This window comes from Schistocerca americana, chromosome X (assembly GCF_021461395.2).
Source record: "Schistocerca americana isolate TAMUIC-IGC-003095 chromosome X, iqSchAmer2.1, whole genome shotgun sequence".
Classification (NCBI taxonomy): domain Eukaryota; kingdom Metazoa; phylum Arthropoda; class Insecta; order Orthoptera; family Acrididae; genus Schistocerca; species Schistocerca americana.
The window spans coordinates 570,923,691-570,948,547 of NC_060130.1; the positions used below are offsets into that span (position 1 = coordinate 570,923,691).

The 24,857-nt window shown below is 41.9% G+C and overlaps 1 protein-coding gene across 1 annotated transcript in view; it reads right to left on the minus strand.

Annotated features, from left to right (window-relative positions):
- LOC124556181 overlaps positions 1-24,857 on the minus strand; it is a 659,170-nt gene that overhangs the window by 57,068 nt on the left and 577,245 nt on the right. Inside the window, exon 7 of the mRNA XM_047130177.1 lies at positions 5,818-5,902. Coding sequence (XP_046986133.1) covers positions 5,818-5,902 — 85 coding nt within the window. The remainder of the gene's footprint in view (positions 1-5,817; positions 5,903-24,857) is intronic.

Consider the following 24,857-nt stretch of genomic DNA (forward strand, 5'->3'; position numbering starts at 1 on the left):
TTACGCCCCTGCTCCTCTATTAACTTATTTCTACTATAGATTCTGCATTCCCAGGAGAGGACCTCACTAGAATGCTCACTGGCTTTCCCACTGCATTCCCCCCAATGAAAATACTTTGAACAAATCCAACACCGTAACCCACTGCTCAGAAACCTACGACGGAGCCCACACTTTTCACTCATGGTAAAATTTTACAGTTACTGAAAAAAACTACGTCTACGTTAATTAAGTTCAGTTACACCAATAGAACTATTTATAGAACTAACAATAGCTGTCTCGATATTGTCTGTCTACTAAGAAATCCACTACTTGTATTGATACTATTACACCACTGCGAATACCAATACCATAAAAATTCACAAAATTACTAGCTAAAACCAAAAATTCAAGCGACCACTGTAACACTCAACGAAGGGAAAACACTGAATGAAAATTTTACTGAAATATTTCACTAGAAAAAATAAGAAACGTCAGTTGAAAACTAAAGCACGAAATTTACTAAACGACTTCAACGCACAGAAAACAAAAAAACACAGCCAGCGAACGTTTCCAAAAGATTATTAAATCGTTATTTCGCCACAAACAGCACGAAACACCGTTGAAAAGTATTAAATATAATAACTGCGTAACAACGCACAAATAACTTTGTCAGTATTTCGCTTTATAACCACTACAGCTGTAACTGCACGCCGCAAAATGTAAACACTCTACTGAGGCGCGAGGCTTGGACGAACGGCGTAAGGACACTCACGAATAACAGACCACTCGAGTCAATAACACAGGAAGAAAGACTGAGATGAATGAAAATCCACTAATAAGTTACTTTTACAGCAAATATTAACACAAATAAACCAAAGTAAGTAACTGAAGACTAAAACTTTATAAAATATTGACGAGAAATTTCAGGAACAGTCCAGCACACGTGACGTCACACCACTTAAACTAGCTTATGCTAAGAACAAAACACACACCCATGCCCGAGGGAGGACTCGAACCTCTGGCGGGAGTGGCAGCATAATCCGTGGCATGGCGCCTCAAACCGCGCGGCCACTTCGCGCAGCTATCGAATTTCAGAAGCTTTTCCATGACATACGAGGGTGAGTGAAATGAAACCATTAAATATTTTTTTAAATATTATTTACTGTGCAGAAGTGGTACAAAGCTGTATCACTTTTGAACATAATCTCCCTACGCTCAATGCAAGTCCTCCAGTGCTTACAAAGTGCATAAATTCGTTTAGAAAACAATTCTTTTGGTAGTCCACGCAACCACTCATGCACCGCGTGGCGTACCTCTTCATCAGAACGGAACTTCTTTCCTCCCACTGCGTCTTTGAGCGAACCAAACATATGGAAAACACTTTGGTAATGAGGAATGGCGCCATTCCTCGCTCGCTCTCGTCGATTCCGGTTGGTGGAAGTGAACCCAGGTTTCGTCCCCAGTAACGATTCTTGCAAGGAAGCCATCACCTTCTCGTCCAAAGCGGCGAAGAAGTTCTTCACAAGCCTCGACACGTCGTTCTCTCATTTCAGGAGTCAGTTGCCGTGGCACCCATCTTGCCGACACTTTGTGAAACTGGAGCACATCGTGCTCAATGTGATGTGCTGACCCATCACTAATCTGTAAACATGCTTCAATGTCATTCAGTGTCACTCGGCGGTTTTCCTTCACTGTGGCTTCAACTGCTGCAATGTTCTGTGGAGTCACAACTCGTTGTGCATGACCTGGCCGAGGAGCATCTTCCACTGAAGTCACACCATTTGCGAACTTCCTACTCCATTCGTAGACTTGCTGCTGTGACAAACATGCATCACCGTACTGAACCTTCGTTCGTCGAAGAATTTCAATAGGTTTCACGCCTTCATTACGCAAAAACGGAATAACAGAACGCTGTTCTTACCTGGTGCAAGTCGCAAGTGGGGCGGTTACTGCGACGGTATGTGTGCATCTGCACTATGCTGCCACCTACAGGCCATTCTGCACGTTGTTTGTAGCACGCTTACCAACTTAAAGGATAACGGCGCGAAGTTTCGATTTGTTATTACTACAAATTTAAGGTTTTCATTTGACTCACCCTCGTATTTGGATAATTTGGTAAAGTTTATTGATTTCTAGATTTGTTATCATGCAGAATACCTTTTTTCACATATATACTTACCTCTTTTGAACTACTTGGTTAAAGAAAATAACATAATGCGGTCTAAAAATCTATGAAAAGCAGGTTTCTGTGTATTTTCCTTTCAGCTCAAAGTTTTATATTTAATATGTTTTGAAATGGACTGAAACGAAATGTATTTGTAATTTTCAGTTTGATTTGCGGTGTCAGGATTTTGAGAAATGTATTTGTGTGTAGTTTTATTTCATAATTTATAGAATATACCGTATTTCATGAAATTTGGAATGGACTAAAATGGTACGTAAATTTAATTCTCAGTTTAATCTTGTTGTGTGCAAAACTGAGGAGTGTGAGCTTTTATGTTTCTTGAAATTTGAAACGGACTGAAACGAAATCTTCAATATGATCTTTCCTGCCTAAGTGATTCTATACATTATGAAATTGATTATGTCTGTGTAAATGTCCAAAATAATTGCGATGGAAGGATGTGGTTTATACGAAGTACAGATCTGGAAAAAATAAAAGGAAAAATTTGTTTTCAGATAGTGGGGAATAACTTTTTCAGTGAGATGATTTCTTTCTTTTTAACTTTCAAAAATTCTTGTTTCACATGGACTTTGAAAACAATTAGTTGGGGGATGTAAGGGTACAGATATCGATCTTATACCAGAAGAATGTAATCTATCCGTACGCTTATTTGTTAAAGCACAGCGGCACCGCTGACGGGGATGCCCCATGGTTCTAGAAGGGAGAGATTGTGGCCTGGAGATCGTTTGGCGCAAAGGAGTGAGGCAGTCGAGCCGGAACATGCTTGCATGGCCAATCCCCAGTGGTTGCGTTTCCCGCGATGGCGCGTAAATGTGAAGTACGTTGTGGAAAGATTAAACAGAGTCGCACGAGAGCCATCTCGCGAGTAGGACTCGCATGTGGGTGAGCAAAGTGAGAATGTTGAAGCTGAAGAGTAATTTCGTATCTGGGTAGTTGTTATATGATTAAATGACGGTCGCGCAGTAGATAATCGGCAATGTAAATTCATATAAGTTCATGGTAAATGGGTGAATTGTAGTGTGAGTGCGCTCAGAACAAGTAGGGACGTGATACTTGAATTTAAAGTGAAATAAATGAACAGTGTGGTACAAAAGTGTTACACATTACAACCTCCTCATTAGTATTAGAGTATTTTAGATGTGAATGAATTACAGAACAGTATGGGAGAATGGACAGGGCATGCGCTGTAGGCTAACGGTCAGAGCTTTCGCTACCGTCGGAGTAAATTCGCTCTCCAAAACTGGCTGCTAATGAATGTCCGATGCCTAATTTTCTAACCAGACAAACTACAGGCAGTAATAATCAACTATAAATCAGTAAATAGTGTGGGGGCAGCCTACATCTTATCCAAAGTTTATTATTTAGCGTCCATTTTGCCAGTACCGGCGGCAATAGTCAAAATGCTACTATCAGCTATTGGATATTTCGTATGCCGTAGAAATGTTTTCACGATGAAATGTAGCATACTAGCATTACCCTTTGAAGTAGAGAGGATCGGATTAATAGATACTGACGCAAAATTCAAAGCGTTACTAACACAAATGTCATTAAAAGATCAAAATTCAGCCGTATCGGCCTAAAAAGTATACATCTGAAAGCCATTCAGCCCGAAACCTAAGTAGTGGCCGTAAATATTGACAAAATACATTCAAAGCTCTGCTTTTTGAGAACCGCAGATGATACCACCATATTAAGAAACGTTCAGCTCCTAAGAGAAATGAGGCGTGGAAGAACATTCATCAAAAATAGTTTGCGTCAGAGGTTGGGGCAGAATGGCACAAAGTCGTCAATGAAAGGATTCCAGTGTGCACAAAGTTATACTCTATCCATCTTGCGGGTTCACAGCGTTATGTAAGTGTAATGTAGAGGAAACCCTTAGACACAGGTTCACATGGAAACACGCACGCGGAATCTGGGACTAGAATCAATGAAATCCTGCATCACTACTGCGAATAGCACCGCAATATGTCAAGTTACAAGAAGTTGTGACTCCGGACCAAAAGCGATACCATGGCCAGAAAAACAACACGGAAATATAAGATCAATTTCTACACTGCGTGATAACATTAGACACACGAAGTTTAACGGAATTTATTTCTAAACTGGCACCACGAACTGCAGAATAAAATAAATTGTCAAAACAATTTTGCAAACTACGCAATGGTATCTTTGCATCTGATACATTAAGACCAGCGCACAAATTGCTGAATTCCCTCCTTTTGCTTTGAACTTAAGATTAATACTTTTTGTCATTATATTACTTGTATTTTAAATGCACCTTACGATATCGAAGTAAGGTAGTAGAAGTAAAATGTGCTACGAGGAAGGAGAATAAATTTATTGATTTATTTCTCCAGTTTCTGTAGACAAGAGACTGGATTTAAATAAGATATCAGAATTCATTCCATTTATGAAGGAGCATGCATTTAATTTCTATAAGGTAGAGAGACATGAAGAATTTCAGAAGTAGAAACTACTTTTCATCGTAAGGATAAAGGAATACACAGCCATGAAAAGGAACTTATGAATGAAGGAACATAGACCCATAAAGAGGGACTTTACTGTGTTATTAATTTTCTATTTCATTTTCACGAAATCAAAAATTTTCCATATCATTTATTTCACAATCAGGGAGAAGTTTCAATTAAATAAATAATAAAAAAAAGAAGCTGCCACATCAAATGGAATAGAAGGCACCTTTTGGTGAGCGAATGGAAGGGCTGTAAGGAGGGGAAGGAGGCAAAATAAATAATAAAATTTTGTAGTCCGGCTAATAACCTGCTCATACTCTTGCTTCACTGACTTTAAATTTTTCATAATTTTCCTCTTCTTAAATTTCTGTACAATGCATCCGTATCATGTGTCAAAGATTAACGACGTTTAACTCGTTAAATATGAGTTTTACGTACTAGATTACGTTCGATTCCTTCCTTGTCCTATGCGTTCGAAGGTATTCTCAGAATTTCCCCACATAAGTAAGGGAAGCAACTTAAGTAAATTGAGAACATATTGTAAATAAATTTTATGCAACCACTATTGATGTAAATGAGTTAAAGATCCTTTGAAATAAGTTTTATTCAATTCGACTTCATAGAAGTTGGATTAACTCTCCTCCGATCTCCTAATTAGTTGCTTAGATTGGGTTTAATTTAGTTTCTTACGGTCCTAAATCAAAGGTAACATTTTCTACGCCTGAAACTATGGAAGCGGCTGATTCTCCGTAGCGTTTCCTTAGGAAAACAGACAGATTTCTGAATTATGAAACCTAAATATCTGTTACCGAACTGCAAGGAAATGCTTGCCGTATACATCGAAGGTTTTGAAGCTGTATAATTAGCAAAGTATTTCATTCAAATGTGATGATAAAAGTGTCTTATATAAAGAAACTGAGTTAGTTGTCCATCAATTAGGCACATAAGGATCTATGTGTTTATCACTTAAGCTGTAAGTAAATACTCAAGTAATTCTCTTAAAAATAATTTTTCTTCTGGTTCTGTGGGCGAAATCCGCACAGGTGCAAAGCAATACCTGTTTCCGAAGAACGTCGGTACTTTTACGTGCTAGTTATCGTAGAATTGTCTGTATTACTCTTTTGCTTTACACACTACTTGAAACGAGACGTTTTCATAATTTATGGAAGGCATTTCACTTACCCTCCATTGTTACGAAGAGAGGTGCTTCCCCATTTATCACTCGTGAGATATCTTCTGATTCGTATGGGTCGCTGCTTTGCCCAAACTGAAAAACCAATCACATTTATTATTTACACATATTGTTGGTCACAAATTGCAGATCAGTTGTAAACATGAGTGCACAATGGAGGATGTCAAATTTATTATTAATACACATAGTTAATTATAAACTGCAGGATAATTGTAAACAAAGGTACACGATGGATGATGGCTAATTCCAGTGCCTTTGCTTTACTTACAAGTAAACGAGTTCTAGAGGAATAGAAAGTATTAATCAGTCTATAACTGTAATGCTGTATGGCTCAACGACGCGTGCAGTTCTTTCAACTGAACGCCACTTCGACGACTTGCGTGTCCCATAGCCAAAGGCACCATGTGTCCTAGGAGGTCGCCAATCCAAGTAGCAACCGAGCCCGACATTGCGTAACTTCTGTCAACGATTGAGAACCGGTATACTGTATCTAACATGCCAAGGAAGTTGGAAATCAGTCTGTGAAAAAGAACTGAAATTGGTCAAGATAAACAACGCTGCTCCTAAGAGATATTCGTCCCTAGTATCAAGAACGATCTCATGTGCTCCCTAAATAAATACTCCAGTCATTTTCTGTTTTCTTCCGAGATAATGAAACATAAATAAAGAATTCTTTGTCCTGGCTATAAGGACTGATTTATAAATCTTCTCTTCCATCCAATGGCACACTCACCTCTAGCACTTGATTCGGGCTGTCGTGATGGAAGCGAGACCTTTTTACGGACATAAATTAGCTAACGACATAAGTTTTTTCAGTAAGAGATTTGAAGTGAATCGAAGGATAGAACGAATTGGAGCCGTGGTTAAGACATTACATGATATCCACGTTCATAAGTGGCTACCAACGATGGCGTCTTGTGTTGTATGTGGAGGCTTGTTGTTTCCAAAATTATATGTAGTGGACATGATCTTCGGATGCAGAACCAATATGTTGCCCGCTTCCGTGGGCACAGCCTGTGGCACAGCTCTCGTGGTGATGTTACAGGACTTGTAGTAGGTAGCGCAGATGTACAATGGCATTTCGAAAGAGAAGTTGACTGACGGGTGGTTAGACTATGCAATAAGTAGACATTACACTTGAAGTTACAAATATATATTGCTGAAAAAAACGCAGAACTTCTTGAGAGTATTACTTGGCTTTTATTGTTTAACTGCATCCACAAAACACAATCATATTAGCAATCACATAAAAAATCACAAAATGATTCCAGAAACCAACACGAAGTAGTCAAATACAAAAACTAAGAATAATCAGGGAACCAAAGGGGTTCCGTAAGCAGTCATACTCCGCTGCGTTGGAACGTCTCTGCTTTTAGCGCGACCACTCGAAATTACTGTCGTTCGCCACACAGGCTCCCTGCTGGAAGTGCGGAGCACCCAGGACGTAAACGTACTTGAAGCGTACCTGCTGACCTGCTCGTGTGTGTCTATGAGGTACTTGCACGGGCGATGTCAGCTGACTGGACGGGGGAGACACAAGAGAAACTGTTTCCTCCGATATCCTCGCAGCTGGCTTGTTTGCTCGATGAGATTCTTCGTTACCGTCAGCAGGAATGTAAGCTGGCTTGACTCTTTCTATTGACACCACTATTGACTTTCCATTGTAGGAGATTTCCATCGTATGCGTGTTTCGGCGCAAAACTTCGTAATGCCTCGAATACGGTTGTTTCAATGGTGGTTTGACGATGTCTGATCTCAGCATAATGTGGGTACAACTGCTCAAGTCTTTGTGCACGAAAGGTGGTTGATGTCCATGCCTATTGCCTGGAATTGTGCCCAGACGCGACACTAGTGGTCGAAACTGCGCTATGAACGTAGGTGATGTATCAGAGTCTTCTGTCGTAGGACTCCTGCCTTCAATGAAGTCCGCTGGGACGTGGATATTCCGGCCATACACCATTTCTGCGGTAAACGCGCCTAAGTCAGGCTTGTAAGCAGTGCGCAAACAAATTAATACCAAAGGCAGAGCCTGTGTCCATTTGTCCTCATGACACATAAGAGAAGTCCGATTCCATCTTTCAAGCATACAGTTACTCTTGGGATGATAACTGGTAGTTTTGTGGTGGTTCATTCCACACAGCTTGGTTAACTGTTGAAATAAAGTTGACTCAAATTGTCTCACTATGTCCGAGGTTACATGTACCGGACATCCAAAGCGCGCTATCCACACGCCCAAGAAGGTCTTTGCTGTCGTTTCTCCTATCGGAACGGCTTCCGCCCAACAGGTATATCGATCAATTAGCGTTAGCAGGTAGCGGAAACCATCTAAAGGCGGTAATGGTCACCACCAAGTCAAGATGGACATGAGAGAATCTTTCGCAACTGTCAGGAAAAATCCCTAACGGAGGATGAGCGTGAGACCCACTTTGCTTCTTTGGCAGTCCAAATATTCTTGCGTCTATCTCCTGCGTTCTTTGCTTACCCCGGGCGATACGAAACGTTCCGTCACCAGGCGGACCGTGCCCTGGTCGATAAACCTTTGCCATGTCTGGGCGGCATTTGTAAGTCAAAAAGCATATACATGTGTTCGAAAAGGCCAAACGAGGTAGTTATAGCTGTCTCTGGCACGTCTTCTGCCGCCACTGGAATTTGCATGTAAGCTCTCGCACAATCCACTACACTGAACACATGTGATGCCGCTGGCAAATTGTTAAACTCCTGCGAATTCGGAACAGAGTACTTATCTGGTATTGTCCTTGCGTTTAGTGCCTGGAAATCGCCACAAGGTCTCCACGGTCTGTCAGATGGACGGATCATGTTTTCCTTCAACAATTTCTCAAATTCTTGTTTTGCTATTACTAGGTGGTCAGGAGGTAATTTCCGTGGCCGTGCAGACACTGGTGGACATGGTGCGGTTTCGATGAAATGTTACGTATTATGTATCACGTTCAAATGGTTCAAATGGCTCTGAGCACTATGTGACTTAACATCTATGGCCATCAGTCCCCTAGAACTTAGATCTACTTAAACCTAACTAACCTAAGGACAGCACACAACACCCAGTCATCACGAGGCAGAGAAAATCCCTGACCCCGCCGGGAATCGAACCCGGGAACCCGGGCGTGGGAAACGAGAACGCTACCGCACGACCACGAGTTGCGGACACGTATAACGTCTTTCTTCTTGTGGTGTAACAATCTGGGGAAAGTGTTGAAACAGCTGCGTAAATTCATTTGTGACGAATGCTTCTCGCACGTCTTTCATGGGATAAGGTGCCTGGATGCCTCTTGTACTGCAACCGGAAGTATTGTCGATTAGACAGCCATTCCTGACCTCAAGCAGCAAGCTGAAATTGGGGGAGTAAGTCTGCTCCTACTATTATTGGTTCTGCTGCATTTGCTACAATAAACTGCCACTGATATCTCTTCCCCAGTTCGAAATCTAACGGCAGAGTTGTTTCACCAAATGTCTTAATCACTGAGTTGTTTGCTACAGAAAACTGTAAGGGCATGGGCTGCACACCAACACGTAACATCTTGTGCGGGTATAAGGAAGCACCCGACCCTGTGTCTATGAGGAACTTGCACCGCGAAAGTTTGTCTGCTACAAAGAGTCAGTGCGAGAATGAATTGTTTTGTTGGAAATGTAAACTCCCGCAACCGGTCGCTCTTATTGCGGGCCACTCGAGAAGTTTGGGTAATTACACGGTGGTGAGCATTGTGTTGCACGTTCACCAAAACGCTCGTGATACCAACAAAATTGACGTCGATGTGGACTCGGGCTATTGCTCCTAGTTGGTGGTTGAGAAAACGTTTTCCGTCGTCTCTGAATTTTTTCTCTTTATCGTCAACTTCCATTTGCTCGTGCTGCACTTTGAACGTCTCTACCTGGCATGACAGTTGCTGTACTGCGTTTGACAACTGCTGCAACTAGTCCTGTATATCTGTATGGTACTTCCGCTGTGTTGCTGCGGCCATCTCTGTTGACGCTGCTGTATAATGTCGTGGAAGCTTTGTGCTTGGGGGTAGCGGTAATGAAATTGTTTCCTGTACTCGGTCCGCCATCTCTGCCAGCTTATCTATATTCGATTCAATGTGTGATTGTACGATGCTTTGCACTGATGCAGATAGGCGACTTGTCCACAGCACTCGCAGCACTGAGTCTGGCATTTCCGTGTCCGCTGCGAGGCTACCCAGGCGTCGGAGAAATTGCGAGGGCGTCTTGTCTTCCATCTCTTCATGATGCAATAAATGTAGGATTTGTTGCTCAACCGACTTGGAAACCCGTTGTATTAACGCTTACTTAATGTGTTGGTAACAGTTTTCAGATGGTGAGCTGACAATTATATCTTCCACCATAGATGCGTAGTTTTGGTCCATCTGGCTTACCACATAGGCGATCTTTATTTTGTAATTTGTTATTCCACTATACAGGAAATTTGCTTTGCCTGTGCAAACCAAATTTTAGGGTTCTGTGGGCAAAACGGCGGTAAACATAGAGCCAACCACGAGATTAAACCTGTTTCTGGTTTGGAGCTGTTACGAAACTGCACGGATGAATTTTCAATTGGAGTTGCTTGAACTCTGCTGCTTTCGTCTTCCTGCCGTCCACTTTCTGTACGTGATCGAGTCCCTTCCACTCTTGTGGTCACTTTTTCTTGTGAGCCAATTTTCACGTTCGTATTATCGGAGTCACCACTGAAGTTACTAATATATGTTGCTGAAATAACGTAGAACTTCTGGAGAATGTTACTTGGCTTTTATTGTTTGACTGCATTCACAAAACACAATCAAGAGTCCAGAAACTGACACGAAGTAGTCAAATACAAAAATTAAGAATAATCAAGGAACCAAAGTCATACTCCGCCAAGTTGGAACGTCTCTGCTTTGCTTTTAGCGCAACTACTCGAAATCACTGTCGTGAGCCACACACTGTTAAATTAACAAATTATGACATAAGCCTTCTAAAAAAGTTAGCGGGCCTGATTTCGCAGGCAAACTGCGAATGTCTAGATATAATTAAATGGTTCAAATGGGTCTGAGCACTATGGGACTTAACATCTGAGGGCATCAGTCCCCTATAACTTAGAACTACTTAAACCTAACTAACCTAAGAACATCACACACATCCATTCCCGAGGCAGGATTCAAACCTGCGACCGTAGCCGTCACACGGTTACAGACTGAATCGCCTAGAACCACTAAGCCACTCAGGCCGACTAGATATAATTACGTTACTATAGTTTATTAGATATATAAGAGTAGTATTAGTTCAGTTACTAACGTTATGTGTTACAATGAAACTAGGTAACCTAGCTTAATACTAATTGAACACACACACACACACACACACACACACACACACACACACACACACACAATCACACGTGCGTGCGTGCGCAAATTTTGCGTATACTGCAGAATGTTGGTCATTACTAATTTATTTGGCGTTTTTACCGTCCATATACTTTGTGTTAAGTAAGGAACCCATGACTTTATAGCATGAATTATTGGATAGGTTCAATCTGAAAAGAATCTGTTTTAATGTCCTTCCAGAATTGTTCATATTCTCCCATCTCGCACGAATTAAAGTTCAATGAATTTCCACCTGTTCAAGTAGTAGTTAATAGCTGACTGTCGCACTGGTACAATAAGTTCTTTGATGCTAGACTAGTTCGTGGTTTTTAAGGGATCTTGGACCATTGATTTGGTCGTTAGTGCTCAGAGTAGCGCGACATGCATTCTGTCGGTTTCGGAAATTCGAGGTGGTCTGAATCCACCAGAATGTAGAGTGGCAAATTGCTATGGACTGGCAACTATCATGCAGAATGCCGGTTCACTTCATGTATTTTGTTTTTCCCAGTCGGTTATATTCCAATGTAATATTTATTCAGTGAAGTTTTGAAGAGTTTGTAAAATCGAACAACCAGTATTACATGTGTGTTAACTTGAGAATTATCAGGATCACATAGTGTCAGCGAGAGAGAAATGCACATTCATCAAATACGAACACGAAAATTGGCTCACAAGAAAAAGTGACCACAAGAGTGGAAGGGGCTCGATCACGCACAGAAAGTGGACGGCAGGAAGACGAAAGCAGCGGAGTTCAAGCAACTCCAATTGAAAATTCATCCGTGCCGTTTCGTAACAGCTGCGTCTTGGATTTAACGACCCATATATTCAACCGCCAAGAGTTATTTTGAAGTAGGTGATTTCCGCCTCTTTTCTAAAGACCATATTTCCGGTTTGTGTACTATCGTCAGACTGTGAGAGCACATGGTCTGGACTCAAATGTTTCGAACTGAGTTTTAGCCAGCACTAGATTTTACGTTTTACAATTTTGTGTAGGGGCGTCGAAAAGCTCTCAGAGGTAGCTTACTTACTTTTAAATTTCACGCAATGATATTAATTATCTTTGTGTGTCATTTGACCTGAACTGTATATTTTCCTGTGCCTTCCTTATTGTAACTCATGTGGACCGGACCACATGGGGTGCTGACTTAACAGCGGATTGTAGAAGAACGCTAAAAGCGTATTAAATGGTTACAAATCGAATGGCAAATACTCAGCATATTCATTTGTTATACATTTTCCAAGATGAACATGAGGACCATGCAGGCACACCAATGGCAAATACTCAGCATATACATTTGTTATACATTTGCCATTCGTTTTGCAACCATTTAAAACGCTTTTAGAGTTCTTCTATTATCCGCTGTTAAGTCAGCACCCCATGTGGTCCGGTCCACATGAGTTACAATAAGGAAGGCACAGGAAAATATACAGTTCAGGTCAAATGACACACAAAGATAATTAATACCATTGCATGAAATTACTAACATAACTGTATATTTACTTGTACCACTACTTTCAACTTTTTCAAATTTGTACAGTAGTTTTAGTCATAGATTTCTTTTCCTTGGAGACTACATGGAACAGTTTCATTCACTAGTAGAAATGTTATTTCTTTTAGTATTTTGTTATATTTTCTTGGTAAATATGAGTTAACTCTGTATATTGTCCCACACTCATGGACAGAGCTATAAAATTAATAAATGATAATGTTTTGAGCATTTGTGAGAAGTTAGAAATGAGGCCCAGAAGAGGAATAATTTCACGTGCAGTTGCCTATTAACTGCACTTTCTGTGTAGGACTCAAGAACCAGGTCAAAGTTTCAACTCACCTCCAGCCTTCCACGGTATCTTTCTTGAAAGGGAGAAATCTGCGCTAGAGTCCAATTAGGGCACTAGTTTTAACTTGTCTCCAATTTTCATCACAGAGATAACAAAAATATCTCATCTCACTGGATTTTTTTAATGTGCAGAAATGGGTTAGTAGATCTACTGAGAGTGTTAGTTCGATTCTTAAACTATGTCCACAGTCAAGAGTTTATTTTATCAGCTCCTGTTGTAGTATGCAAACTGCACCCGTATATTGTGAATATAAGTCCTCAAAATCGTTTCCGTAAGTAAGGGTATAGAGTAAATAGGAGTCATATGTAACTGAGAGATAGCAGTTTTTACCTACTGATGACATGACGTCTACAGACCCAACACATCGATGAGATTCTTTTTGCTAGTGCTTTTAGCTGTAAAAAATAACAACGGATATTCATTCCTATTATGTTTGTGTTTGTTAAATAATCCATGGACTTACCTACTCTCATTTCGACGAAGCTGAAATTTATTCTATTTCTTTTCTTTGCGTCAATGATAATTTATCATATACTTACAAATTGTATACATTCTTCAGGATTGTATTTGCCTTATGCAGGGTTGTCAGAAACAGCGAGAAAAGCTTGTGAGAGTGTTGCAGGGTAGGTTGTGCTGAGAAATAACTGTTAACAACACAAAAAATATACGTAGCGTCGTTTCCTTGTTAATTAGCATTAAATTTAGACCATCAGGCAAATACGTGCGCAAAATTCAAGCGGTCCGCCAGAGACGGTGTACTTCGTTTGGTTTCCTAAAATCGAACAAGAGAACGATACAAAACTGGACAAGGAATGGTAGTAAGGACAAACCCAAGCTAAAGGCCGAGCAGTATGTTCGCTATCATCTACGCTGTGAGAACAAGTGACACTAACTGTACTTTGCGGGACGCTTGAATTTGCGCGTACAACGGCCCGACTGGCTAACTTCAATGCTAACTGACTTGGAAACGGAGCAACGTACTGAATATTTTCCTAACAATTATCTTTCAGCACAACCTGCCCTGCAACACCCTGACAAGCTTTCCAGGCTGTTTCTGATCACCCTGTACACACTGTGTTATGGTGTTTTATCTCACTCCAATATTTGTTTTATAACCTAGTGCAAACGGATCCCACTGAAATTCTGCATAATACTCTTGGTGTGTACCGAGAAGAATATTGGTTCTCTTGAATGTCAGTTTAAAAGTAATAGTCGGTAGTACTCTCTCGGTCGCATCTCCAATATCTACTGTGGTTGAGCGCCTACAAGTCACCCTTGGGTAACATACTTGCATTTTCTGACGCTTTTCACTCGCTGACAACTAAGAATATTACTATTAGTGTCTACAATAGGACTCACAGACTGTATTCTATTTCTCACAGTCTGTTCAGCGGCTGACACTTCAGCCATCCTTCTCTCCTCTGTCTGCCACAATTGCCGGCATTTCTTTCTATGCTTCCTCCAATCTCAAGGCACCTGCTTCCCTACATGTTCCTTTGTCAAAATGCTTCCTCTGTATGTCTTGGTATTCTAGGAGTGGGGTTTATGACTTTTGAGGCGATATCCCTATGGCAGTGTCCCCACTGAAACCATTTTGTGCTGGAAAAACCGTAATTACACTACTTAATACACTGCTACAGTTCTCACATAATCCCTTCATTTTAATAGTTTAAAGTGAAGTATACATGATATTTGAACCCAGCCTCCTTTGAAATGCGTAACCATCCGAGCAGGTGAGATGACCATTAAAGCTGGAATTTCGTAATGTGAGCTGACACACTGAAGTGACAAAAGCATGGGATAGCGATATGCATATATACTGATGGCGGAAGGATCGCGTACACAAGATATAAAGGGCAATACATTCACGGAACTGTCATTTCTACTCACGTGCTTCATGTGAAAAGGTTTCCGACGTGATTATGGCAGCACGACGGGAATGAACAGACTTTGAACGCGGAATGGTAGCAGGAGCTGGACCCACGGGACATTCCATTTCAGGAACGGTTACGGAATTCAGTGTTCGGAGACCCACAGTGACAAGAGTGTGCCGAGATAACCATATTTCAGGCATTACTTTACATCAAGGACAACGCAGTGGCCGACGGTCTTCGCTTAACGACCGAGAAAAGCGGCGTTTGCGTAGGGTTGTCAGTGCTAACAGATAAGCAACATTGCGTGAAATAACCGCAGAAACTAATGTGGGCAGCATGACGAACATATCCGTTACGACAGTGCGGCGCAACTCGGTGTTAATGGGTTATGGCAGCAGACGACCGACGCGAGTGCCTTTGCTAACAGCACGACATCGACTGCATCGCCCTACCTGGGCCTACAATCATATCGGTTGGACCCTAGACGTCTGGATAAACGTGGCCTGGTCAGATGAGTCCCTATTTCAGCAGGTAAGAGCTGATGGTAGGGTTGGAGTGTGGCGCAGACCCTATGAAACCGTGGACCCAGGTAGTCAACAAGGCGCTGTGTAGCTCCGTAATGGTGTGCACTGGGTCCTCTGGTCCAACTGAACCGATCATTCACTGGAAAGGGTTATGTTCGGTGACTTGAAGACCATTTGCAGACATTCATGGGTTTCATGTTCCCAAACAACGGTGGAATTTTTATGAATGACAATGCGCCGTGTCACCAGGTCTCAGTTGTTGACGATTGGTTTGAAGAGCATTCTGGACAATTCGAGCGCATGAGTTGGCCACCTAGATAGCCCGATATGAGTCCTATCGAAAATTTGTGGGACGTAACCGAGAGGTCAGTTTGTGCTCAAAATCTTGCACCAGCAACACTTTCGCAATTATGGGCGGTTTTAAACGCAGCATGGCTCAGTATTTCTGCAGACGACTTTCAACGAGTTTTTGAGTCCATGCCACATCCTGTTGCTACATCGCGCCGGGGAAAGTAGGTCCAACACGATATTAGGTGGTATTCCATCACTTTTGTCATCTTAGTGTATTTTACGATGTTCTCTTGGCATTGTTTATGTGCAAATATGGAGACTACTTGACTGCAGAATGAATTTAGCAGCTATATAGTATGATAACAATAAAAGGTGACTAAGGGAAGGAGTGGTTCCACGACAAAAATATGGAACAATGAGGGTCAATTTAAGTTTGTCTGGAAATGTATGGATTCCGCGCTAAAGACCTTTTAATCAGAGGGTTTTCACTAGATTACCTTTGTTAAATATCTTCTCAGAAATCGGTTGCCAAATGTTTGCTCCCGTTGTTGACAATTACCGCCTATATTTTTAAGAGCAACTAAGATGGTAGCTACATCGTATAAGATTTTTGAGGAATTGTAGCTAGAAAAACTGAATCTATGTTACTATGACTATGGAAATTCGAAAGAAAAAGAGCCTTTTTCTACAATACACTGCGGAACGTCAAATATCAGCTGAATATTTATACCTGACATTCCACGCACACACACACACACACACACACACAAACACACACACACACACACACACACACGCACACATGCACGCACTCACTCACACAGCATTTCGGATTGTGAAATAAGTAGAAGCATACTGAGGAAAGGATATGGTTCAAATGGCTCTGAGCACTATGGGACTTAACATCTATGGTCATCAGTCCCCTAGAACTTAGAACTACTTAAATCTAACTAACCTAAGGACAGCACACAACACCCAGTCATCACGAGGCAGAGAAAATCCCTGACCCCGCCAGGAAAGGATATATTGTGGTACAACGAATAAAGAATCATTGTAATGTGTGTTCTCCCGGACTTATGGTTTGCAGTATGTAAAACTTTGTAATGAAACAATATAGTATGTCAGGTTACGATATTCGGACGTTCTTAAAGATGTGTATGATCAGATGGTCTAATTATAAATGGGAAGAAGAGACTAATAGTGCGGGAGAAAATTAGATTTGTAGCCTTTGTGATAAAACCTGAGTATCGGCCAAGTACCACAATAACTACTGCGAGATGCAAAAAACCTTAAATAGGCGTGATATGTAGGCTTGGATATGAAAATGAGTGGCATTTAGGCCCAACTGCACAAAGTCCGAGGGCTATTCGCGAAGTAAGGAACGATCGGCCTCGAAATGGAAACCACAGCGAAAATCACACCCCCAAGGTGCTACTCTACATAGTCAACTCTTCGACTTCGACATCTGTCGTAGCGTTGTACCAGCTTCCCAATACCCTTGTCAAGAAGGCAGCCTCCTGCGGTTTAAGACAAAATTTTACGCTGGACTTCAGCGCGGTGTCTGTGGCAAAATGTTGTCTTCATAGCCAGCGGTTCATCCGAGCAGAGATGGAAAGCAGAGGGTACCGAGTCCGCGATGTAAGGCAGATGATCAAACACTCTGCAGTATTATCCTCATTGCCCCTTCAATGAGCGGCTGAGATCTGTCACGAAGAAGGAACTGCATGACAGTTACGTTACGTGGGTTTGCTTGAAATCAGGCGAAATTTGTCGGCAGGCAACAATACTTGGCGAGAGACACTGCTTTCGAGGCATTTTCACGAGCTCACTGTGCACTCAGTATTGATAAGAGCGAAGTGACTCTGTCTACCGTCATACTAAAAGACGCTGTCCAACATATCTGTGCAAAGCTTCATCGGATTTTTCCCCAACCGATTGTTACTTACTTTCCAAATAGCCTTCGTAGTTAGGAGAATACCATCGACATTCAGTATAGAATGAAAAATTCCGCTGCGGGTTTCCCATTCCGAAATCACATTTGAATGCAAATTGTTTGTGAAAAGATCGTGCTACGCGTCGTGTAAGTAGGAGAAACATTCAGCAGCATGTTTCCGAATCCAGCAGCAGCAGGGTCTTGGCCTATCGAGGCTTCAATTTATCGGTAAAAAAGTATCACTTCTTCGAAACCTCGTAATTGTCTCCCAGTGAGATGCGTAAGTTTGAAATTTGACATAAAGGTGCCTACAACCCTCCTCTGCAATGGTTCAAAAGCATGGCGCCCTGCGACTTCACCTTCGGGCTCACCGTCCCTTCCAGCAGCAATGTGTCGAAACATGCGAAGGGAGGCCACAGCTCAAAAAAATCATGTGAGATGTAAGGGGGGTTAGCGATGTTACGTTAGCACCAAGCTTCATCATATTACTGCCCTACGCCACTGTGGACGTGTCACACGATGGGAAGGTCATCACACTCCACCTTACCCACACTGCACTCTTCTCTTGACGCCACTGCGCTGGAAGTTAGAACCACGACACCAAGGGTTGAAATTAAGTCTTTTTCTCATGGGTGGCCTAGGTAAACATTACAGACTGACCGCCGCCCAGAATCGATAAGAAAAGCCCTCAAGAAATGGCGTAAATGGCCTCAATGGAACCACCATTTTCCTTGAGGCGTTGATTCCCACACTCTTCGCAGTCTAAAACGACAGGTCACAGTGCGATGAACAACAAGACGACGTTCTTGACAACGTTCAAAGTTGCTGACACAACCAGACGATCTAAACATTATCTAAGTACATAGTGCTGCTGCAACCCTGCTGAACGTGATCCCACCCCTTTGAAATGTAGTGCGACTACAATTTTTTCTCTTGTATAGAGGGGGGAACCACTGTGGATCGTTGAAAATCGTTAGACAAAGTTTGAACGTGGTCCGAAGAAGCAAAGGGACTTTACGCTTTTGCAGCCCTTCCGTTTCGTGCCCTCCAATGGTGTAATCATAGAGGGGTAAAACATTGATAGTTGAGTGAATAAAATGGGAAAGGGTCCCTTTAAGAACCCCAGTTCGGCAACTCTTTCGGTGCTGCCTATGCACCTTTTTTGATCACATTAAAAATATACCTGTCAGAGACTTCATCACCGATTAAGTCGAGTGGAGCCTTGCAGGTGTTCTAGTTGCTGAGGGTAGGCAAACCCTTAGACTTCTTTTAGGGGGCTGCCTGCCTTCACGCGATAGAGCAGCCACGAGGCACCATTCAGCAGAATGAGTATCGAATAGCGCTGCGCTTTGCCAAAACTCCAGAACTACAGCTCGGAAGTTGTAAATGGTGGGATTACCAGTAGTATTGGTGGGGAAAGAAACATACAAGCGAATCTAGTAGTATTGGTGGGGAAAGAAACATACAAGCGAATGTAGTAGTATTGGTGGGGAAAGAAACATACAAGCGAATCTGGGACCCGAGGAGTTCTCCTTGTTTGTTTGGTTGCTCGTTTGGCATAAAAGTATAGGAGCACATCACCCAGCGTTAGTCCAGTGTGCATTTTATATCCTTTGAGTTTATAAATTGCGTTCTACAAGTAATAAAAATTTGTTGATCATGTGAGTTCTGCGCTCTTTTGCAACCAAAGCAACTACTCTTGGTGCAAGTCCCTTTTACATGCAGAAACATAAAAATATATACAGTTATTCTTGTTATTTTGAGCTTAAACGAATGTACATCATGATCAAAGGCAAGACTTCCTGTTTTTATTGATAAACGCTAAAGCTGTTTATAAATAACAGAAACATGATTTATTTAAGTTCGACGAAATATTTTGATTACAACACCGGAAAAAATTACTACACCATTTTAGGGATTTCCTATTCACTCAAGATTTATTGTTGCAACCGTGCGTGTGGAGAATATGAAATGATTACTTTTATAGATCAATGGCACAAGCGGTTCTGAGCTACCAAGTATCGACTCATGCTGATACACCCACATTAGTACGTGGCGTAGCCTCCTACGGCCGCAATGTAGGAGCTGACTCTGATATTCAGTCGGTCGTACAGATGGTGAATACTGTCCTGAGATACCCTACGCCAGTCCTGTTGGACCTTTCCTCGTGGTTCTGTAAGAGTAGTCGATGGAGAATCGAACTAGTGACGTCTCGTTCCACCATATCCCACACGTGCTCGATTGGAGACAAGTCTGAATATCATGCTGGTCAGTGAAGTTGTTACACGACTTGCAGAGAACGTTGAGTTTCACGAGCAGTGTGTGGGTGAGCGTTATCCTGTAGGAACAACACATCACCTTTCTGCTGCAAGACGGCAAAAGAACGGGTCTAACAACACTCTGCCATTACCGGGCGCTGGTCAGCATCCCCACCAGAAACTCCAAAAGTGAGAGAGAGTTGTACCTTATCGTATCCCAAACCTTTAGGCAAGGGGTGCGGCCAGTGTGTCTAGGACGAATGCACTCTACGAGACTGCACTCACCATGTCTACGTCGTACGAGCAAATGACCATCACTTGGTGCAGGCAGAATCTACTTCCGTCCCTGAGAACCACGGCGGCTCATTCCTTCTTCTAACTGATCCCCTAATAGCACCAGTAGAGCTGTGCACATTGATTATGTGACGTGATTGGAAGACGGGCTAGTGATGTGTGTGCCCGTAGTGCTACTGCCAATATGTTCGCAAAAGTTCGTGCTGACACGTCTGGTCTCACAAGCCCTCTTATCTGTGCTGTCGTAGTGGTACGATCTGCCACTGCTGCTCTTACAATACGTTCCTGTGTGTCTGTGTTGCGTGGACGTCCAGAACCTTGTCTACGGGTGTGAGAATGTTCATCTGACCACTGAGCATCATTGCATAAGTAACACAGCACACAGCCACAGCTTGTGTGCCAGTTTTCCGGAATGACCATCCCGCCACTTGGAATACCACAGGTTGACCCCTATCAGTCTCGCCCAGTTTACTGCAGGAAGCACGAGTGGCTCACCGTGGTATGATTGCCTGCTTTTTTCACACTTTTGCACCACGCTGAGTATTTTGGCTGTGATCATTCCCTATTAAAGGGTAGACAGAGATGGCGCACTAGTATCTACGTCACTACACTATCCGTTGGTGGACGACGTTGAAACCGTTACCAGTACATCTACTGTTTCCCAGCTAGCATATACCGTCATTGGATCAAAATCAATGACGTATTTCCAAGTGTACTAATTTTTGGCCGGCAGTGTATTTCTGTTTTTATTTTTTTAAGTTTTTTATTTTACTTTTGTTGATGAAGTTGGGTTTTCTAGCGCTACATGTTGAATCTGTATTTTTTATTTATTTTTACTACAACATTCCTCTGTTTCACGTTACAAATCAACAATTTTCTAACAAAACCCGAATTCAACATTGATACTTTCAGTTTTGCTGTAAATACTGTGTATTCTTAAGTGACAGACAGGGAGATCATTATGTAGAATAAAAATATTCCGTATGTTACCCTGCCCTTTATATACCTTCACTCAGTTTGTAGACAGTTTTTAGGGGAATCTAGTAAGGCAATGATCGCACACGTAAGGAAAGCGATTGGTATGATGTAGCAACCGATAGGTACGCAACACAACCAACGTGTCGGTAACGCGGGTGTGACCTTAACTGACCTAATCTACAAAGAAAACTACCGTAGTCTACCCTTACTTATGATAGTCTATGGTAGTTTTACAACTCTAGTGTCGAAGTCTCTGACAGGTACGAAGACATGCTGAAAAGTAATGCCTCCGGTTTTTTTATGTGAAAAGTCTTAAAGCTTTCTAAATAAAACCAACGTTATTAACATTCTACGTCGTGGCTTAAGTTGCACTAGTTTTATACTCTGCTGCTTCTTCATCCGTGGCACTACCGATTGCAGAAATGTAGTAATGATCAAGTACAAGTCACGGTTCAACTATTCAAAGTAACACGTTGTGGTAGAATTTGATTTCTGTTCTGAAATTTTAGTTTACTTGGTTGCACTGTTTACATACTGATAATGGATACACTTTATAACCTCTCTCATAGCCACATCATAGAAGTATAATGGCAGATTTTTCGTGAGGTTAACGATATTTTGCCGTCGCGATATCCAGTCAATTGAACTTCAGACATCAGGGTAATAAATTCGTGTTATGTATACATCGCATATTTGAATACGTTCGCGTTTAATCCTTGTGGTTTAGTTCACAGTTCGATGCGCATGGCATTGTGAACGCTTCACGGCAGATATTCTCGTATATCAATCACTTCCCGAACGAAATGATTCAAACTAAATGCGGAAGTGCGTTGCTTGTCCCGTTCCATGACGTACTAGTACACGCGCCTACAGTTAATTACTTATTATACCACCATAACAGAATTGTTATCACCACGCTCATCTACATGCGCTGTCGAGTGAGACTACTTTTACGTGACTTTCTCAGTTACTTTCGCGCTACAATTCTCTGTAAGTCCACGCAAAGAAAGAAAGCCTTGCTACCGTGGACTGTCGGTAACGGCGTACGACTATACACAGGCTGAAAACTGCTCATGTAGGTTACTGTGTGCCATCACGATTAAAATTTACCTGTAAATTTACACGAGTTTCACACATACTTGATTACCTTGTAACAAAAAGGGCTTCAATACGAGCGTGTCGTAACATCACGAGGCTGTAAGATATGTCGCATTTGTGATCTCGAAATGAACTGTTATGCTCTGTAGATGCAGAACTTCAGATAAGAACGAGTAGATGTATGGTGATTAGAATATATTTATAAAGAAAATAAATTAATAACTTTCCAACAACATACAGTAATCAATCACTCTGCACGTTTACAAAAGCACAGAACCGTAATCTGAAAATTATATCACACAAAAATGTAGATGTGACCAAGTGTACGATACTTTAAAGAATTTGAAGTTCATATTTACCACACATAAATGATACTTGTCAGTCTGTTCATTGGTTCTATAGCAGAATTGTAAAACTAAAATAGACTACCGTAGACTACAGTAAGTAAGCGTAGACTGCGGTAGTTTTCATAGTAGCTTTGGTGACATAGCAGCTGTAACAGTGCTACCGCTGAGTATGGGTAAACTTATTAGTATTCCTACTAGAGTGCTTGACAAATGTACTATCGCGCGAAACTACATCAATATCTACATTCATATTCTGAAAAATACTTTGAAGTGCATCATATGGTATCAAGTGTTAGATTTTTTAGATAATATTCGTTGTAGACTGACTAAATTTTCCCAGTATTCCATTTGACTCGCATTCGGGAGGACGACGGTTCAATCCCGCGTCCGGCCATCCTGATTTAGGGTTTCCGGGATTTCCCTAGATCACTCCAGGCAAATGCCGGGATGGTTCCTTTGAAAGGGCACGGCCGACTTCCTTCCGCATCCTTCCCTAATCCGAGCTTGTGCTCCGTCCCTAATGACCTCGTTGTCGACGGGACGTTAAACACCAAAATCCTCCTCCCTCCCAGTGTTCCACCAATGATCCGAAATCTGACAGCTGCTTATCTACAGGTAAATCTACATGTTTACTTTATTTCATATTCCAGAGATAGTTACATTCAGGTATTTGTATGAGACGTTTGGTTCCAACTGTGGCTAGTTGATATGATAGTCTCCTAAGCTTTTACGTTTCTGAAGTGCAAAATCTAACAATGATGAATAGTTACCAAGTTTTGTCACTATTTTGAAGTCTTAAGGAAGATCTGAATGCAAAAGAATCCAGCATTTTTGAGATAGTACATCATTATAGATAACTGCAACATCTGTAAAATATCTGAGGATGCTATTAATATTGCCTACCAGGGCAATAATGTAAAACGTGGAAAGGAAAGGTCCCAAAACACTCTCCAGGGGCGTGCATAAAGCCAATCCTCCGCTGGTCGACTGTTCACCTAAGATAATAGGCTGTTTCCACCCAAGCATGAGATCCTCAACCCACTCCCAAATTTGCCCGACTCATACAATTATTATAATTGTAGCTGAGTTATTTATTTGTTAACTTGTTTTTTAGTCTTTCAAGGATCTTCACATAATGATATAGGATTTGCAAGGTAATACGCTGCAAATCAATAGCTCAAAACATACAACACACAGCATACATAACATTCTTTCTAGGGATAGGACAGACAGTAGACGAGGATAGGAGAGATGGACGGTCGTGGCCGTTTTTAAGGAACCATCCTGGCATTTGGCTGAGTGAATTACAAAAACCATGGAAAACCAAATAAGGACTTATGAATTCTTCTCGGTTTATCAGCCGAGTGGTGGCGTCGTCTTGTCGCAAAGTTTCAATGAGTTTCGTACCCATCATCTTGTGGCGAAGTGATAACTGCTGGAAACAATTCCATCATTCAGAATATTTTCACGTAGAGGAAGATGTAATTAGATGAATCACGAACACTAACTCATTCAGCACTTGCATATACAAGAGCGCGGAACGAATTGCCTCCGGCCAGAACACATACAGTATATATAAAGCTACAGAACATCCCTGTACAATGATTCTTGACATTTGTGGATACTTCTAGAATGCACTCGAACCGAATGTAGATATTAAAATTGACAGTCCACGTGAGTTTTTACTCTCGACCCTCCATGCAGCAGCCGGCCGGAGTGGCCGTGCGGTTCTGGGCGCTACAGTCTGGAGCCGAGCGACCGCTACGGTCGCAGGTTCGAATCCTGCCTCGGGCATGGATGTGTGTGATGTCCTTAGGTTAGTTAGGTTTAATTAGTTCTAAGTTCTAGGCGACTGATAACCGGAGAAGTTAAGTCGCATAGTGCTCAGAGCCATTTGAACCATTTGAGCCTCTATGCAGCAGTTCAGTACCATAACCACTACACCACGGTGCTACTCAGCTTCTGCTGCGACATTGCTCCCAGCTCGAGAGAACAGTGTCTCGGTGTTACGTCCTCCTAGTCCGGGAACGAGTCATCGGTCCTGCATACTGTGAACTCCCGATGACTGATGCTTACTACGGGGGTGATCTTCTTAGATCTTCTTTCAGCACTAAGCTCTTCGTTACCTTTCCGCTTGTTGCCTGTCGCTGGAGCTTCGAATTCACCCTGGCTGGCAGGATCCTTGTAGGGCTTCATTCTAAGGACGTGGACCGTATCTCTGACCTTTCGTCGTCTTGCGT